Source organism: Budorcas taxicolor, chromosome 2 (assembly GCF_023091745.1).
Source record: "Budorcas taxicolor isolate Tak-1 chromosome 2, Takin1.1, whole genome shotgun sequence".
Classification (NCBI taxonomy): Eukaryota; Metazoa; Chordata; class Mammalia; order Artiodactyla; family Bovidae; genus Budorcas; species Budorcas taxicolor.
In genome coordinates, this window is record NC_068911.1 from 55,928,095 (window position 1) to 55,948,570 (window position 20,476).

Here is a 20,476-nt window from a genome sequence, read left to right on the forward strand (position 1 = left end):
GATTTCTTTTTTTAAAAGCAGATCACACGATCTGACTTTCCAGATGGAAACTTATCATCCTAGAGCTTTAAAAGTATATCCCATAATCTCTACTGTGGCCTACCAATTTTTTTTTCTTTTTTAAATTAATTTTATTAGAATATAGTTGATTTACAAGTCTGTATTAGTTTTTTCTATATAGAAAGTATTCAGTTGTACATATAGGCTTATGTACCACTCTTTTCAAAGTTCTTTTCCCCATAGCAGTCATTAAAGAGTATTAAGTAGAGGTTATAAGTTATCTATTTCATGTATAGTGGTGTGTATATTTCAGTTCCAATCTCTTAATTTATCCCTCCTTTTCCCTTTGGTAACCATAAATTTGTTTACTACATCTGTGACTCTTTCTATTTTTTAAATAAGTTGATTTGTATCTTTTTTTTTTTAGATTCCACATATAAGTAATATCATATATTTGTCTTTGTCAGACTTCATTCAGTGTGACAATCTCTAGATCATCAATGTCACAGCAAATGGCCTAACAAAATTTACCTAATCTGGCCCTGAGCATCTTTTCCAAATTCATCTCCTATAGATTTCCTTAGCTTATACTTTTTGCCAGTCACATAACTTCCATTTTTTATTGAAAAAAGCCAAACACAGTCATGACCCAGTTTATTTTGGGAAGTATTCATAAGTATATCTCTCTCACTTGTTCACTCACTTTAAATGTCTACTTGACTGTCATCTCCTCAGAGAGGTCTTTACTCATTTACTTATGTAAAATAATAGCTGCACCTCATTTAACTCCTATATTTTTATTTTTCTTCCAAGATATAAATATCTAAACTTAAATAGTGAGTTTTGAGTCTGCTTCTTGACTCACCAAAATTAAATTCTATGAAAGAAAAATCTTTTCTTTTTCACTATTGGCATTCACCTAGATTAGTTCCGCATATCTATGTACAGTTAAGATCTGAACCATTTATGATTTAATCATTGCGTTGTTCCTGTTTTCCCCTGCCAGTTACTTTTATAATTTTAGAAAATACATATAATCAATATAGTTACAATAAATTTATTAGACATATGCATTATATTTACAGCAAATTAAATAAAATCATATATAAATCATATTTCCCCTTCTCTTCTCACCTAATGACAGTCTTAATATTATTGTTCTTACATGAAAGAAAAAGAAAAGATAATTCCCTTAATAGCTATCACAGTGTAAAATTATAAAAGCTCAATTTCAAAATGAAGTTTTCTAAATTATAGCACAGCTTTCATTACAGTGATGCTTTGTGATATATCATGCTACTGATCTGAGAGACATTGCACATACCATAAGTGAGGAGCATTGTAAAAACTCACAGTAAATTTTTCTTTCAATTACTTGAAAAGCCTATAATGTGGGTGTCAATGTCACTCTTGCACTCAAAGTTATGATTTCCAAAACTTGGAAAGTCGAAAGAAGAGTATACAGTATTTTTCAGTTAAATGCTGGTCATTATCTAAGGAACCTTTCAGGAATAATCTGATATCTATAATGGTCATCTTTGTTTTTGTTTCCATTGATAAGGCTATTTTAGAACTTATGAAGTTAGTTGTAGAAAATGGAGAGAAATGTCAATTATTATTGTCCATTTAAATGCAAATATATTTTATCCAATAAAAACACAGTTAATTCTTATCATTTAGAAAAGATAACCCCAATATATTTTATTTTCCTACCATATATAAACCAGTTTAGATATATTAAAATATTAATATCAGCATTCATGCCTAATTATGTAGTATTCAACTATATAGAAAAGCTATATAGTTGTTCTTTAAATGATTCTTTGAACCAGTATTAATTTCTTATTGCTTTTTAAATTAATAAATAAAATGTTTAAACCCATCATTTTATATTTTATGATGGTCACAATTTTACTTTTTGAGGGAAAGAAGGTAGCAGATATCCAGATTTCTATACACATATACATGCGTATGTTAATTTACATATGACACTTTCCAAATAAAATTTTTGTAATGTTGCTTGTTGTATTTCTTTGTCTTATCTCTATAAAAACATTGGGGCCAATGATAAGCTAAATAAAAGCTGTGTGGTGTTTTCTTTAAAATATTTTGTCTTGACACTTTTTGACATCATGCCTTATTTCTTTTTATATTTCCCCTTATGTGAATCACATTTAGATTGCAATGTTGATAATAACTTTTATTACAGATTCAAAGGCAAAAGAGTTTCTTTAGCCCACAGAAATATTGGGTAAAAACAAAGTTGGGGTTAACATCTAGCATGTTCTCTTTTTATCAGGCACCACTTAAGCTTTAAACACACATATTTGTTGATATAAGACAACAATGACTTATTTTGATGTTAAATAAATACACTGATCTGCGGAGAAAAGCAGTTTTAAATATTGTGTAGAGGGTTTTCTTAGCAAATTTTGTGCCATGGATCATGCTTCCCTGGTTTGAAAATATCATGCTGATGATTTGAACTTTACCTTTGGTTGCCCTTGGGGAATATCAATAAGAGATGTCAACTGTTTCCCCATTAACATCCCTGTTTATCCTACAAATACACGCAGTTGACTCTTCCAAATAGCTACAAAAACACCAAGGTAACTTTTGAACAGGAGTAAAGATGAGGGGGTATTGCACCATACCATATCAAAGTTTCCTAAAGATTAAACTCTGTATAAAGAAAATGATTTGGGAATCAATATATTTATTTTGATAGATCTTTAAATTAAACATATTTTATATGCATTGTAATGCCCATTAGATACAATGCATTTAGTTAGGCATGAAACTGAATATGAAATAACATTAAATAACAGTGACAATGGTTTTCTCATCAACACACAAAAAAAACCCCAAACATATAGACATACATATTTGTGTGTGTATACTTTTAGTATTGTTGTGTTGTTGTTTAGTAACTAAGTCATGTCTGCTTTTTTTGCTGCCCCATGGACTGTAGCCCACCAGGTTCCTCTGTACATGGGATTTCCCAGGCAAGAATACTGGAGTGGGTTGCCATTTCCTTCTCCAGGGGATCTTTCCAATCCAGGAATTGAACCTGCATCTCCTGCGTTGGCAGGCGGATTCTTTACCACTGAGCCACCAAGGAAACTGCACACCTACAGTGATATATATCTATATCTATCTATCTATCTATCTATCTATCTATCTATCTATCTATCTATCTATCTATACTTAAACAGAGAAGGCAATGTGTATATATATACAAACATATATGTCTATGACATTGATCTCTATTTGTAAGGCAGCTATTTTTACCTGTAAGAAGCTCTGGACCCCAAGATTTTGACACAATGCTATTCAAAGTTTAAAGCAAAACAGCACAGGTTCAGGTTAACCTCTTGAAAATTTGTGTACCTCATTTTGGGTTTAGGTGCTTATGGTCAGAATACAGATCAGAAAACAGAAAAGCAGAGAATCAACAAACAGAAAAATTGAGCAAAAGAATTGATAGAGCAACTTGCTGTAGTGGCGCTAGGAGGATAGCAGACTCTATCTTAAAACGGGTTCTGCATACATTCTCCAATGGATGCGCACATAATATTTCTTATGCATTTGCTATTCAACATCTGGGTAGGAGATGGAGATGAAAGGTAGGATATAGGGTGGAGGCTGGAGGAAATTCATGAATAATTTCACTTTACTTAGAGCAAATTTCAGCATTACTTTTATGTGCTAATTATCATAATGCAATGTTAAATAATGGTATCTGGATATATTCCAAGGTACATTTTATGCAGATCTAGCTTTACATAGCATCAACTATTTTTAAGTTGTCTTTAGACAATTTTTTTACATACGAGGGAAATAGATTTTGAATACTCCTGATTGCACTCAGAGAAACGAAGGCAAAGCCATGGTGACACACATAGTGCAGAATAAGGAGGTGTTAAAAAAAAATCCTTCTCTACAATCCTTCTCTACTAGGAACAGAACATCATCACTAGGAAGATGTACTATTTTCAAATAGATTAGATAATATTGAAATTAGAAGGGGAAATATTGGAAAATACAAAGAGTTAAAATTCCCAGTGATTAGCCTTATGTGTTTTAGAAGGAAAAGATCTACTTAAATGCTTAGAATAAAATAGTGGCAAAATGATTAGAACCTTGTTTTATGGAATATGAAAAGAGTGACTACTATGTGCAAGTCATGGTCATTTGAAAGTTTCTAGCATGCTGAGATAGAATCACAGACAATCTATATTATTTTAGCCTGTTTCTTGTCTTTCTTGGAATAAACACTTCTATTAGAGTTACTGTAACATCTATATAACAATGTTATGATAATCATACATGACATCAGAAGTTGTCTGTCCATAGAGTGAGCACAGTGACAATAAAATTTCAGCATATGAAGAACTGAGTATACCAGCTTACATAATAACTTGTCTTGGCCAATAATATGACTTCTCCAAAGTTCATATTTTAAAAGAAAAAGGTGCCATAATTTTAGCAACTTGAAAAAGCAGAGATGATCCATATATGCATTAAAATAAGGGCCATTTGTTTCAAAATAGGAAATATTTCTTAGAGATAAGGTTGCAAACATCACCATGTTCTGCTATAAGAAGGTATAATCATAATAAAAACCAATCTTACAAAAATTCAGTGAGTCAAAGATTGCCAGAATTATTCTTTGTCAAAGAGATTTTAATTACTTAGTTTAAATAACTATAGATATTAATTACTCATAGTGTTACCAACCTCAAATAACCAAGATAGCAAATATTTATATTCCTGGATAAGGGAAGAATGAAGATGAATTGAAATATATACAACTACACTGGTAGCTCAGTTGGTAAAGAATCCACCTGCAATGCAGGAGACCTTGGTTCGATTCCTGGGCTGGGAAGATCCACTGGAGAAAGAATAGATTACCCACTCCAGTATTTTTGGGCTTCCCTTGTGGCTCAGCTGGTAAAGAATCTGGCTGCAATGTGGGAGACCTGAGTTCGATCCCTGGGTTGGGAAGATACCCTGGAGAACAGAAAGGCTACCCACTGCAGTATTCTGGCCTAGAGAATTCCATAGACTATATAGTCCATGGGGTTGCAAAGAGTCAGACACAACAGAGCAACTTTCACTTCTTTCAACTTTCACCATATATATACAAATATATATGTATATAAATATTTTTTGTGTCTCTTTAATAGTTCTTTATTTTTGTGCTAAGTCACTTCAGTTGTGTCTGAATCTCTGAAATCATATGGACCATAGCCTGTCAGGCTCCTCTGTCCATGGGATTCTCCAGGCAAGAATACTGGGGTGGGTTGATTTGTGCAATAGAGAAATTATTCATTCTTACACAAATTATCAATATATTGAAACTGACTTATTTTCAAGATACTATTTGGTGATTTCTAAATGTAATAGTTCATTTTATCCTTAAATATAGGTATGTATGAAATGGAAATCACTGCTTATAAATGTGATTTTTTTTTTTTTTTGGTGCATTTCTCTACTGTATCCTACTTTTTTTAAACTCTTTTTGGCATAATTATATCTAGGTGACATGGAGCAGAAACCTTTGCTTAAAGTTGTAGTATTTCTCACCTATCCTGAACATTAACTGACTCAATAGACAGCCAGCAACCTAATAGATAGTGGAAGACAGGAGAGAAAGAGACCGAGCTCCAGTAGGGAAAGTGTAGGACAATGGCATTAGTTCAGATACTAGAAATAAGTATTTTATCCAGTCTGGCACAGACTCAAGAGAGGACAAAACTCTCAGTTTAATTCTATTCAAATCATGGCTTTGAATACGACATGTCAAGACAGTACTGTTCAATGAAGATGAAGACATATGTGTATCCTTCTCTTGGGGCAGTCATTTTGGGCAGTGAAGATGCTCTGTAGAAGGAACTTTAAAATTTTTCCTTTGTTCTGATACTCCAAATGGTAAAAAAATAAGTGCAGTTATATTGAAAACACCCCACAGGAAGAATTCCAGGAAGGATGTGTGAAAGGATTGAATCATGAATTGCTTTATCTATTATCTTATATCTACTTACTAACCTTTCAATATTATTTTGCAAGCAAAAATTGACACCCAAATATCAAGAAGTGATTTTTTCCCTCAAGTGTCACATTACCGAACAGAAACTTAAATGATTAGTAAACGTTCAGACTTGAGAACAAAGCGGCTCCATTTTTATAGCATTCTTAAGTCCCTGCAGGACACTGAATTCCAACAACCTGGCCTGACAGTGACTTCCTCTGGAGCAAAATGAAACAGCAGGCCATAAAGCAGAGAATCTTGACTTGCTGGGTGAAGGTCACTTCGAAGCCTTTTGGGAGATATTTCAACCACACTAAAACCGGTAAAGTAAAAATCAAAATGTTTGAGGGGCAGCAGCAATAGGGCAATCATTCCCTTTTCTATCTTCATAGAATCAGCGTGACAAATCTCTTACAGTGAAAATAACTCTGAATTGCCCACAGCTGCCAGGTGAGAAGACAGACAGTATAGCTTTGGTTTCGGGCAGATGAACAGGTAAAAGGGTTTATAGGAAAATGTTTCTTTTTTTACCTGTTAGTGAGTTTTACACTTAAACAAACAAACAAAATAAAACCTCAATGACTAGAATTCAGAATAACAACATCAGTGAAAATATTCTAATAATCTTTTTACATGAGAGAATCACTTAGAAAAATGTGGAAGTGAGAAAGGAGTATGTATGATTATTTATGACAAACACATGTTTTAACTATGTGTTGTATTTGATACAGAATCCTCAAAATTTAGATCCAGAAAGGCCAATGAAGTCATCTGGTTTAAACTCTCTGCATAGAGATGCAGAAATGGAGGCTTGGGATGATTAAAAAAAGGTAAAAAACTTTGTCCTTACCAGAAGTTCATGATGGAGCTTGTCTGGCCTCCTGACTCTAAAGTGCACTTGCTACATAATCAAATGTATGTTTATATAATTTCCTCAAGCATAAAATGTACATTCTAAGTATGTATTCTTTTAGACTTTTTAAAAAGTTCTGTTTGACATTTCTGAGTTTGGGTAAATATATAACTAACATGAAGGATCAGGCTTCCTATGGCATTTCCTTTAAACTTTCATCTTTCCAAAATGTAGCCAAAAATGTTACTACTGTTCAATAAACATGTCGATTATAATCATGTTATTTATTATTTAAATAAAGACTTTATGAAAAATTAAACTATGATGACAGATATAAAGTGAGACAGTCCTAGGATAATGGGATGTTAACTGTCCTTAACCACTATATTTTCTGTTATGAAAAACTAATTTCTATGTTTTTAAAATAATAAATGAACTATTATTTTGTTTGTTTATGTAGCTTAAAATAATGATTTGCATTTGAACTGTCACTTATCTGTATATAATTAGGTTTTATGTATGCTAATAAAATCCTATGCTTCTCTGGGCTTTTGAATAAAGCATTCAATAAAAACATAAATATAATTTAAAATGTGTGCACTTTATACATTAATATTAAGGTGTGTTCTGGTCAAATGATAATAAGAAAGAGCAATGGAAATGTATCTCTACCTTATTTATCTTTCCTGGAAAACTCTGATACTGTTTGAAGTTTAACAAAGAAGAAGATTCTGATAAATTACTAAAGGAGATCGGTGCTTATTTAAAAAAAAAAAAAGGTGAAATATTTAAATGGCACCTGGAAAAGCTAACAATAACTTCAATTATAATTCTCTATTTAATATTGGATGATTTCATTGCAATTAAAACAGTTCTGTAAATATGATAGAATAATTTCAGAGACTTTAATAACATAATATTTGTTTAACTATGATATTTCTTTTTTAAATGATTTAGCCTGTAGTATTTCATATGTGCAAATATATGAAATATAATACTAAGTTGAATAATAATGATCCCATTATTCAGTTTAAGAATTAGAACATGTTAATACTTAATATACTCATGTAATATACTCATGTGGATCACAGTAAACTGTGGAAAATTCTGAAGGAGATGGGAATAACAGACCATCTGACCTGCCTCTTGAGAAACCTGTATGCAGGTCAGGAAGCAACAGTTAGAACTGGACATGGAACAACAGACTGGTTCCAAATAGGAAAAGGAGTACGTCAAGGCTGTATATTGTCACTCTGCTTATTTAACTTCTATGCAGAGTACATCATGAGAAACGCTGGGCTGGAGAAAGCACAAGCTGGAATCAAGATTGGCGGGAGAAATATCAATAACCTCAGATATGCAGATGATGCCACCTTTATGGCAGAAAGTGAAGAAGAACTAAAGAGCCTCTTGCTGAAAGTGAAAGAGGAGAGTGAAAAAGTTGGCTTAAAGCTCATATTCAGAACAATAAGATCATGGCATCCGGTCCCATCACTTCAATGCAAATAGATGGGGAAACAGTGGAAAGAGTGTCAGACTTTATTTTGGGGAACTCCAAAAATCACTGCAGATGGTGATTGCAGCCATGAAATTAAAAGAAGCTTACTCCTTGGAAGGAAAGTTATGACCAACCTAGACAGCATATTAAAAAGCAGAGACCTTATTTTGCCAACAAAGGTCTGTCTAGTCAAGGCTATGGTTTTTCCAGTGGTCATGTATGGATGTGAGAGTTGGACTATAAAAAAAATTGAGGACCGAAGAATTTATGCTTTTGAACGTTGTTGTTGGAGAAGACTCTTGAGAGTCCCTTGGACTGCAAGGAGATCCAACCAGTCCATCTTAAAGGAGATCAGTCCTGGGTGTTCATTGGAAGGACTGATGTTGAAGCTGAAACTCCAATACTTTGTTCACATGATGCAAAGAGCTGACTCATTGGAAAGGACCCTGATGCTGGGAAAGATTGAGGGCAGGAGGTGAGGGGGACAATAGAGGATAAGATGGTTGGATGCCATCACCGACTCAACGGACATGGGTTTGGGTGGACTCCAGGAGTTGGTGATGGACAGGGAAGCCTGGCATGCTGCGGTTCATGGAGTCTCAGAGAGTCAGACACGACTGAGCAACTGAACTGAACTGAATCCTTTGGAATCCTCATACTCTTTAAAGGAAACACCATCCTGAGTTTCATAGTCACCATTTCCCATTTCCTGAAGAGGAATAAATCACATTTATAATCTTAAAAATAATGACATCAAGTTTTGCTTTTTCTCTGGATAAAATAAAAAGTGTGTAGTCTTTCGCATTGTTTTGTTCAACCAATATTACATGTGCAAGTTTATTTCACATTTTATTTTCTATAGTTAATTTATTTGTGCTACAGAATAATTTTGCATTGCATGAATATATCACAATTTATTTAGAAATTTTGTAGTCCACTTATTATTATTATTATTGTTTTTAGTATTAAGTTTTTTATTTTTTTAATTTTAAAATCTTTAATTCTTACATGTGTTCCCAAACATGAACCCCCCTCCCACCTCCCTCCCCATAAGAGGCTTTTTGTTTCAGTATGTTAATACAAATTTGAAAGATTGTTTTTCTGAGTGGCCAAGTCAATTCACACTTTCACAAATGATGTGTAAGATTTTCCACTGATATACATCATTACTTGATATCATCAAACTTACTGTATCAAATTTGGTGGGTGCAAAATTATTCCTCATGTTGAACATCTTATAATATATTTGTGGTCTTAAGTTTTTCCTTTTATGCAAATTTCCCCCCTATTTTGGTCTTGTTTTTTCTGGGTTGTTTTCATTTTTCTTATGCATTCATATTTTTAATAAGATTTGAATGCCAAGTTTTTCTTAGTATGTATATTACAAATATATTTTCCCAATTTCTTTTATGAAAATTTCTTATAGTAAAAGATTTCAGCATAGTTAAACTTATCAATCTTTCCTACAAATTTTGTGCTTCAATGCCTTATTTAATATATACTTGTAAACTGCTCTGAAGTGATAAGAATATTTTCAACACTGTTCTAAATTTTAAGGTTTTATTTGTATTTTTACCTCTTTAATTCACTGACGTTAATTTTGCTAGTTATATGAAGAAGGAATCAATCTCTTTTTAAGGAAATATAATGAATCACCAAATACTATTTTATGAAAAGTACATATTTTGAACCACCAGAGTGCTTCCTGCCTTTGATATTTAACAAATTTCCAAACATAAATGGATTTTTGTATCACAGCTTTAGATTCTGTTCCATTAATCAATCCTTCCATCTCCGTACCAATAGAGATGTATATAATCTTGGTATCCAAGACAAATCTTCCCAATTTTAGTTGATTTTTTAGGATTTTTTTCATTCTTACATATAAATTGCACAATCAGTTTGTAAAATTCAGTATTAAAAAATTGAGATTTTGATTAGAGCTTCTAAAGTTTGATTATGATCCCTTATTTTATAATCACATTCAGTGGATGGTCTATTTAAATTTTTTTTTTCAAGGGTTTTATATATGTTTCAATCAAGAACTATGGGAAGTATTCATTTTCATTCAAAAGTCTTAGTCAAAGTTTACCAACTGCTGTCCGTGGTTCATTTCCAGAGTACAAAGCTCATAGTGGGAGTTTCTCTTCATTGAGTTTCACATTTAGTGGGTTAGTATTACTATATGCCCAGGTTTTAGCCAGTAGCTTCCCCGTCACCAATCCCCCACCTTGTGGTGGTGGAATAACTCTTTAGAGGTACCATCTTTCCTAGAAACTCAGCAATTCAATAAAAATTTTATATTGTAGAGGATCTATTTGTTTTATGTACAAGAGTACAAGAGTCCGTTGGAGCATTTGGTGTGTTATCCTATTGAAACTGAAACCTCTGAGGTAGTTCTAAAAGTATTACTTGCTTTTGATAATTTTCTCACATAAAAAATACAATACAAATCCAAAATACATTGATAGTAAAAAAGCTTTATATATAGGAAAACTTTAGAGGAAATACACAATATATGCTATTTAAGTTGTTGATATATAATAATCAGCAACATTATTTTTATAAAGGAAAAATACTCATAAATGAGGAAGAGTTCAAAATACTCATCCAATTTACAAGTCACTTCACCCTCCTATATAATATTCTCCTTACAGTTAGTTTCATCTAAGTATAAATCTATAAATAATTAATTTTTTTCTTTTGAAACTCTTACCTACCTCAAAGCTGTGGTAGTACAAAACCTCAAAAGGAATTTGAGTTGAGCCTTTTTTACATTTATTTATATGGTAAGTGTTGATTCAGTGTGTAAACTGTACAAAATGCTGCAATAAATGCTGTGAAGAAGGAATATGTAAGGGAAACAATCCTTGCCATTAAAAGGTAACAATCCAAAGGCTTTCAAGTTTTAAGGTAAAGAGAAAAAATATTTCAAAAATGAACTCTAATTCATGAGCTACTGTGATCATCTCCATACGCTCGTGCCTCTTCCTCTTTTTAACTCCCGGGCTAGCGAGTCTTAGTGGTAAGTGCACAAGAGAAAGCCTGCAAGTTATCCAAAGAGTATGTTGATGAGACAAACATACTTTTCTATGAAGCTTAGAATCTGAATGCAAAATATCCTGTCATAACATTAATTTGCAAATCAATATACGCAGAGCAGGCACAAAAGCTCTGAGGTCAAGATTATCTGCCTATGTTTCAGACTCTATTAACCTTTATGAAGTAAAAATAGATCCTTTAGGGAAGTCTATATAAAGAAAAGTCTCAAAGGCAAACTATCAGTGTCCCAAACATTTTAGGGGAAATGAAATTTTGGTAAGTCGTATAATAAAAACTAATTTAATGTTTACTATTCTTTTACACTTTGAAAAGTGTGTTAATGTGATTCTCTCATTTATTCTTCCTAAGAATGAACAATCAAGTTAACTGAGGCTTTGTTTATTTCACCCAAGGCAGTGAGTGGCAGGGCTAGGGCTCATTCTACCAGTAATCCCTCTGCCTTTCACCCTGCATCAGGTGGCCCTGCAGAAACATCTCTGGAGGAAGAGAATGTATCACATGTGAGGTCTCTTTGTCTGTTTCTAATTCTATTGAAGAAGTGTCCTAGTCATGTGTAGCTTTTCTTACCTGAAAGTTAAGTTACATGGACCTTGAGTATAAATATTTCTCATGTGGGTGTTTTCTACAACAGGAGATCAAAAATGTTGCTTTGCCACTGAAACAGGTAAATATTTTACTAAGAGGTTTTTTGTTTTTGTTTTTTTTGCTTTTTAGGTCACAATTAATAGTAAGTATTAAGCTAGGGTTTGGTTTTAGCGTTCCCTTTTAAGTTCGTTTATTAATAGCAAACTGAAGTATCTCTCTGAATCGAAGCAAAGGATCTGCATATAAGTTACTGGAAAGACTGTTTTTTTTTTTTTTTTTCTGAATGCCTTTCAAAATCAAAACTGCTATTTCCATACTAACTTTCCTTCACTTGTCACATGGCCACACAGATCTCATTTTCTGTGTGCTTGTTTTGTTCTTTCTTTAAGCAAAGCAGTGTTTTCAATTTTTCAATGCATTTAGCCATAGCATAGGATTACATTTTTCAAGTGTGAGGTCCAGTCATAATCAAAGAATAGAAAGATCTTTTGTTTTGTTTTATCTTGATTGCAGTTTTCAAAGGAAAAAAACTCTGAATTGCTCATCCCTAAATTTCATTCCCCTCTACTCAATTTGAAGTGGCCAAGGTTTGGCAATCATGCAGTCAAAACAGAGCTAGCTGTGATGGGATGAGGTCTCTGTTCAGAAAAGACAGTGCATTCTCTAGGAAGATTGTCTCAAACATGTACCACTATCATATGGGGAAGGGATACAATCATCACATAGATTTTAAGTATTTTCTGCTACTGATACATAACCTTACGTTAAATCAATCAGTTAAGTTTCTGCTATCTGCTAGAATTCATGGTCATTTAGATAGTCTGTCTCTAGAGCCTTATGTCCCTGAGAAGTATCAAGTGACTGGACCTTCAAAAGAACAAACCAGATTTATTCTGAATTTCCTTATCTGTGTACAGTGTATGGTATCTTAACTTCATTAAGAATATGGAGCTGGAACGGTCCTCATGATAATCTAAGTGAATTTGATTTTCTAGACAACATGTGGCTGAATGAAGTATTCTTTGGCAAAGGATTTAATACATAGTTGATAAGATATTCTTAAAATACAGGCATACATAAACACATACATTCTGAAATACGTAGTTTATACCATGAAACATACACATTTGCTCTTAATTGCTAACATCAGATGTTAATTCATGAATGAAGCTGAAAAGAATTTATGAACACATTTCAATACCCTGCTAATAATATAACACTGTATCTTTGTACTCTTGTAAGGAATACAGAAAGATATTAGGAAAAATCAGAGGAATAACTGCTTTCAATTTACCACATCAGGAACCATGTTCCAGAATCGTTTTATAAAACAAATGCAAGTTACAGTAGAATGAAATCCATGCTATTTCCTGTCGGATTTTAATGTTCAAATCAAGCAATGATATACTTATATGTATGCATTTTTATATAAGAAGAGGAATGATATTTCCATCAAAACCTTTTCCTTAACTAGCGTGCCAGTGGATCAACTAGCAGGGAAAGAAAGACAGGGGCAGCTCATTAAGTTTAGTCTGCATTAATTAGTGACATATGTAAATAGAGGCTAATGTTCTCCCTGCAATAGTTTCCCCAAGCACAGTTTTGTTGGTATGAGAAAACAGAATTGACAACAATAGAAAATACATGTCGTTGGTCCGTAAGCACTTAATGTAATCATTTCCCCCTACGCTTTTCACATTTACAATAAATGTTAATGGAAAGTTAGTGCAAATTCAAGGGTCAAAATGTACTTTTTATTAATACCAAAATGACATTTGGATGATATTTGTGAATGATAGCTAAAAAGGAAAGTATTTTTAAGTTGATAACTAACCCCACTGTATCATATCAAGTAAGCTAAACAACGTATGCTATTGCATTGATAGAAGTAAAGCATATGAGGAAAATAGAATCTATATTATGAATGTCATTTCTGATGTCACTATCTATTTTAAACTAAACTTTACACATAGAGTGTTGAAAAAACAACAACAACAACAACAAACTTTGATTCTCTATCAATAGAGAAATGATTAAAACACCCCTGCATGGAGAACCTGAATCTGATTTTGCAGGAGACTCAGAGCCATTTCTAGAAACATAGTCCCCAAGGGCAGAGCCAGCTCTGCAGCCACCATCCCCATCTGTTCTTGATGTACACTATCAATATGCTCCCCCAGTCAAAACTGACTTCCCTCACCCTGTTGTTTTTATATATTCATTTTTTGGTAATATTGTTTCATTTCACATTATTAATGGTATTCTGTACTTTGTTTTTTAAACTTAAGTAATAAAATATATGTTTTTCCATTAAAAAATAGAGAAATGGAATAGTATTAAAATAAACTAAATCATATACTTATTATGTATTTATTTAACTAGTAACCCTAGATTGCTTTTAACCATAGTGAAACTTCTTTCGTTTGTTAATGGTAGCTTAAATGAGAAATGCCTTCTCTAAAGAATTATAAATAAATTCATTTATATTTGATAAATGTCTTTAGCTGATTGACATATTTAGAAATTAATAAATTTTAAATTATTTAAAGGATCACCACCTGAAGAATACAATTTTCAAACTACTGTCAATCACTAAAAGGCAATTGAATGGCATTTCTTTACACTGGTTATTTATTTCAGACTTTAGTTTTGGTGGTTGCTCTTTTTTGTTTTTTAATGTCTTTTATGTAAGTCATTAAATTATCACCCCAGACTGGCGTCTTTAAAAATTGCATAGCAAGATAAATACATTATATTCATACAGTCTACATAATTCAAATTATTACAAAAGTTCAGGAATATTAGAGGTTTTTTGACACCTCTTTCTTACCTGCTTGTGAGCGTGGTCATACGAATTAATGTGATTGTCAAATTCCTGATGCTTGTAGTACTGCTTGTCACAGAGTTCACAGTAAAAATTGGCCTTCAGATCTTCCAGTGCTTTGGCTATGGTGTTCTCCTTCTCAGCATAATCCTGGAAAATAAAATTTTGAAGAAGGAAGCAATTAGTTTTCCTTTGAGGTTCCTTCCTTCTGACAGTTGACAGCTTAGTATAGTCATTAGAATTAAAAATCATATCACAAAGAGATATATAAAGCAAATCCCAGCAAAGCAAATTAGAATACATTATCAGTTATAGAAAATTAACGATTAACAGAAGAAATAAAAATAAATAATAGAAAGAATATAGAAATATGGAGAAGAAAAACCAATCACAGAAGAAATAGAAGCCCTTGCTTAACAAGTTCCTATGCCATGTTAGCACAGAAGAAATATGAAACTCATATAATTGTTAATTTAACTGTCAATTTATAGCTAAACTATGTTTAGTTAACATAAAACTTCTAAATTCTGAACATCTAAAATATGTCCTCCATATTCGTGTGCAAATATTCAAGCTTGGTATTTTTGTTTGCTTCCCTAAATATCTGTACAGCAACTTATTCATCCCAAGTAGATTTCATTTGACTAATGTTTTCATCTTGACCCACATCTGTTTAGGTTGCACTTTTAAAATTCACTATTCTTTGGAAAATGAAATTCATTCCTGCAAGCTATTTACCTAAACTGAAAAGAATTAAACTGTATAAACAGATTGCTTTCATCATGCTGATGGTAAATAAAGATCACTATACAATCAAACTCCTGAAAATATGAAAAATGCAGTGCGTTATCATAGCTTTCATTTACAAAGCATAAAACAGGAAAATGTTTGTAGCACTTAGGTTTTCTTAAATCTAAATTTAATTGCTATTTCATGCTTCCTTAAATGTTAATGATGTCAGACATGAATAAACATTGCATGTTGAAACACTGTCCAAGTCTTTCACTAAAGTACTGATATAAAGAAGACCTACACTTCAATCCCTACCATAGAATATATTTGTTTCTACTTTACAGACTGTCTCATGTTCAATTTATTTAAATTCAAAACAACTATACATTCAAGCCTCTTATGTGCTACACTCCCTCAGGCACTAGGATGTGGAGATGAAATGACACAATCTTTTCTATGTTAATGGCAGCAATCCTCTCACTAAATATACAGGATAGAAAAACTCATAGTTTGAATATTTAAATTCTACAAAATTTGAAGGTGATTTACTAATTGTAATTTCACGAGTGATTAATATGTTTGTTACCTTATTGTGCTATATATTTGTATATGCATCATTTCATAGTATTCACCATCATTCATAGATGTAACTTGTAGTATGTCTTGTAGCAATGCGTAATACATCTGCCATAATCTGTATATACATAGTCCTCTTTCTTACTTTAAAAACAGTGATTTGTTGTTATGCTTGATTAATTTTATCAACTTCACAGCAAGAGGTAATAAATTGCAAAATCACTCAAATTGTTCATATATGAGTTGTCAATTTGAATAATTTACCATTTTGCAGCAGATTTCAGAAATATTCTCCACTATTCTTTCGACTGCATCCAATATGACTTTTTTTAAGTTAGTTGAAAATGACTCATACTGATCTAAATTTTTACAAAATCTTCAAATAATACTTTGTGGATCATCCAATTTAAATGAAACAAAAATTAAGTACCATGATTTCATGGCAAAAGTGTGCAATGCAGAGATAAAATTCTAATCAATGAGTTGCATTAATATTATAATGGCAACAGTCTGGTTCAAAGCAGAATTAACTTTCAAAACAATATTTTTGAACAGCTATTTCTTTGCAAACTAGTCGATTTTCTTTATTAATCATAATTACAGTTAAGCTACTTCCTCTCTCTAAACTTTTGGTTATTTCTTATTATGGTGTTGTTTTCTTCCTTCCTAAGACTGATCTTTTTCCAGAGAAGCAATAATTTTTCCTAATTTTTCTTTTCTCAAAAGTGGGCAATTTTTGAGTAAAGCAAACCGAGATTCTTAGGTTAAATTGCATTCTTCAAGAGTATAAGCCTTAGCCTCAATTTGAAAGAGGAAAACAAATCTAAAAATAATACACAAGGTTTATTCAGTACTTTTTCAGGACTCATTCAATCATGATTAAAATGATAAAAATGTGCATTCTAGACATTTCCTCATTTTACATGTGAGAGTACTAAAGCAAAGGGAAGTTAAATATCTAGCTTAATTATATATAACAAGTAAATGTGCAGCTAATATTTGAGCACAAATAATTTGATCCATAGCACTTCATTATGTTTAAGCTTTTAAGCAGAAAATTAAATAGAGAGAACAATATAAGAGCTCCCATATACCCATCACTTGGCTTCAACAATTATCTTTAACTTAGGGCGAATCTTGTTTCATTTTATCCACTCCTACCTCATATCCTTTCCCCTGCCTCAGATAATTTGTAAAGACAGTCCTAAATTCATATTATGTTATCTGTTAATCTTTCAGTGTGTATCTCTAAAATAGAAGATTATTTTTTAAAAATCAGAAAACCAATATCAGACCTAAAAAACAAACAAACAAACAAACTACATTCAATTCTTACTATCATGAAATGGCCAGTTAGTTTGTTCACATAACTGCAATTGTCTAATATTTTTAAAACAGTTTGTTCAAAACAAGATTCAAACATACATTACCTTCATCTGATATGATTCTTAGTCTCTTTCATGCTATAGGTCCTGCCATTCTTTGTTTTATTCCTCATGGTATTTTAGTTTTCAGATTTTTTTTTTTATTATACCTTACATTTTGTAAAACGTTCAGAACTATAGAAACATTACAAGAAGATGGCAATAAACTTTTATAAGGCCTTCTCTTTAATAAAATCATTGTTAATATTTTGGCATGTGTTTGTTCTCTTGCTTTATCTCTGTACCTTCCTCTTAGATATTAAAAGCAACATGGCATAACTGAAGTTAAGGTTGCAAATAGTTTCATAGTAAGAAATATTTTTAGGCTGGAACTTTCAACTTGATATAAACTGCAGGAAGAAGTCAGGGCTGTGTCTTATAAAACATCAGTAGAATAGAATAACTGGTTATTGCATGTGTCATAAGGGAAAAGAGTCATATGTACTTTCACGGATTATACATTTTTTAAAATGTATGTAAACTGATGGATCCTGAAAGATGAAGAAAGGGTAGCTGCTGTGTGTGGAAACAGGGAGAAGGAACACGGGGAACGAGGCTTCCAGTATCTAGAAAAAAAATTTAAGTATGTATGTAGACAAAATCAGCCCTCATTAGGTTGACATGCCCAGTGCCCACGACCCCTCTCCTTCTCCAGTGTGGATGATATTGAAAGGACCTTGACTGGTATCATAAAGCATAGTATACAGACATTCAACACAGCTACCTCCTTGCATAAGTTAAGAAATGCATTGAATAAAATGAAAGAGGAACACAGCTGCTCATATTTCCTCCTCAAACCCAAACTCTTCCCTCTATCTGGCAAACACATTCTGTTCAATAATGTAAACATTTCCCAATGCCCCACTAAGTATGATGGTAGAAAGTGAAGAAAGGATGAATTGTTGTAGCTATTAAGTCATCCAAACTCTTCACAGTTTACATATATCTAAAAACAGTAAAAGTTGAGTCCTTATTTTCAGGGAAGCAGCATATAATCCCCAATTTACAAAGTCAAGAATCTTTTCACATGAAACCATAGCAACTCTGCAGGGCAACAGCTTTTGCAGAACAGCAAATTGAAACAAGTTAACAGTTTATCTAGAGTTGCAGGGTCATTCCACCTATCCTATAGTACAAATGAATAGTACCCAGTAGGACTTTGAAGGGAAAACCTCTCTTTTCCAAAATGATGCAACTTATGTGGGCTTCAGCATAACACAAGGCATCAAATGCTATTCAACCCCTCTTAAGAGTCAACCGTCGGAGAAGGCAATGCAACCCACTCCAGTACTCTTGCCTGGAAAATCCCATGGACGGAGGAGCTTGGTAGGCTGCAGTCCATGGGGTCACTAGGAGTTGGATACAACTGAGCGACTTCACTTTCAATTTCCACTTTCATGCATTGGAGAAGGAAATGGCTACCCACTCCAGTATTCTTGCCTGGAGAATCCCAGGGATGGGGGAGCCTGGTGGGCTGCTGTCTATGGGGTTGCACAGTGTCAGACATGACTGAAGCGACTTAGCAGGAGCAGCAGCAGCAAGAGTCAATGGTAGCTCAATGCCATCAGTAACCTTCCCTGAGGAACATGAACTCCAGGAGAGCAGGGATTCACTCCTGCTTTGTTGACTGTGATATCTCCAGAGGTTATAACAGAACCCAGCACTAGCAGACACTTGACAAATAATTATAAAGAATACCAGCACTGTCCTTTTTAATTAACATGTGTGTAAAAAACAAATATGACAAAAATGAGCAGCACTAAGAGATACACTGTTATTAAAGTAGCTATGTTCATGTTTGGGCTTTCAGTACCCAGTCATTTGGGGGACATCTTTAGAGCTAACAGCAAATAATATATAAATTATCATTGCTAAGTAACAGCTGTGATCACATATTACATCCAAGATTTCTGCCAGGAATGCTCTATTTAAAGTGGCTAAAGTTGTGAAGGTATAAATAGATTGGGCACTGTTAGTATATAATTATTTTCAATACTAAAAAAATATTTGTATGTAATTAACACTTAAATACTTTGGGAAAACCTCTCTTCTCTGTCTCTATCTCTCTTATTGCTCCCATCAAGAATAAAAGTATCCTTGTGATTTATACCCAGGATAAATTTCACTATAGGTTCTCTAAAGAGAGAAAAAGTCTTTGCTAAAATTTGATTGCAATGAAAACATTAACCATGGAAGAGGTCACAAAATTGTTCTAGTTTAAGAAGATATTTGATAGAAGGCATTTCACCAGAAAATCCAAAGTTTACACATTCTGTAAAATACTGCACATCTTCTGGGCCATATCTCTTGTCCCAGTTAGTATCAAAGTGACAGGTTCTGAAACACTCTCCAGCAGCCTTCTATAGTGCCACTTGGCTACAGTTGGCCCCAGGCTGTGTTGAGGCATCACATCCCATCCAGTGGCTTCTCTGACTCATGACATGGGAGCTTGCAGATTCCCTCTTAGCACTAACAAATATACAACCCAGGAATGTTGAGCAGGTAACAGCATACAGGTCCACCCTTGACCTTCGTGGACAGTAAGAACTCAAGGATAAATTATTTCCCATTTTATCTATCAGACAGATATTTTTGAGACACATTTCTAAGATTCCACAGAGATTCCCAGTGGGAAGGAGCACCAGTTACTTGCACTAATGATAAACAGTAAGTATATCTTTATATTAGCTTTTCTTACCTGTTCTACTTTTGTGGAATTTCACTTCTGCTTCCTGGGCTCATGTCCCAAGTAAATAAGTGCTTGTCTCAGGGGAGAAGGATAATGGGAAAGGGGACTTACGAAGTTTGAGATCGACATGTATATACTGCTATATTTGAAATGGATAACCAACAAGAACTTACTGTATACCACAGGGAACTCTGCTCA

The 20,476-nt window shown here is 33.1% G+C and overlaps 1 protein-coding gene across 1 annotated transcript in view; it reads right to left on the reverse strand.

Moving 5' to 3' along the window:
* Window positions 1-20,476, reverse strand: part of ZNF804A (zinc finger protein 804A) — a 346,473-nt gene that overhangs the window by 54,720 nt on the left and 271,277 nt on the right. Inside the window, exon 2 of the mRNA XM_052636293.1 lies at window positions 14,864-15,007. Coding sequence (XP_052492253.1) covers window positions 14,864-15,007 — 144 coding nt within the window. The remainder of the gene's footprint in view (window positions 1-14,863; window positions 15,008-20,476) is intronic.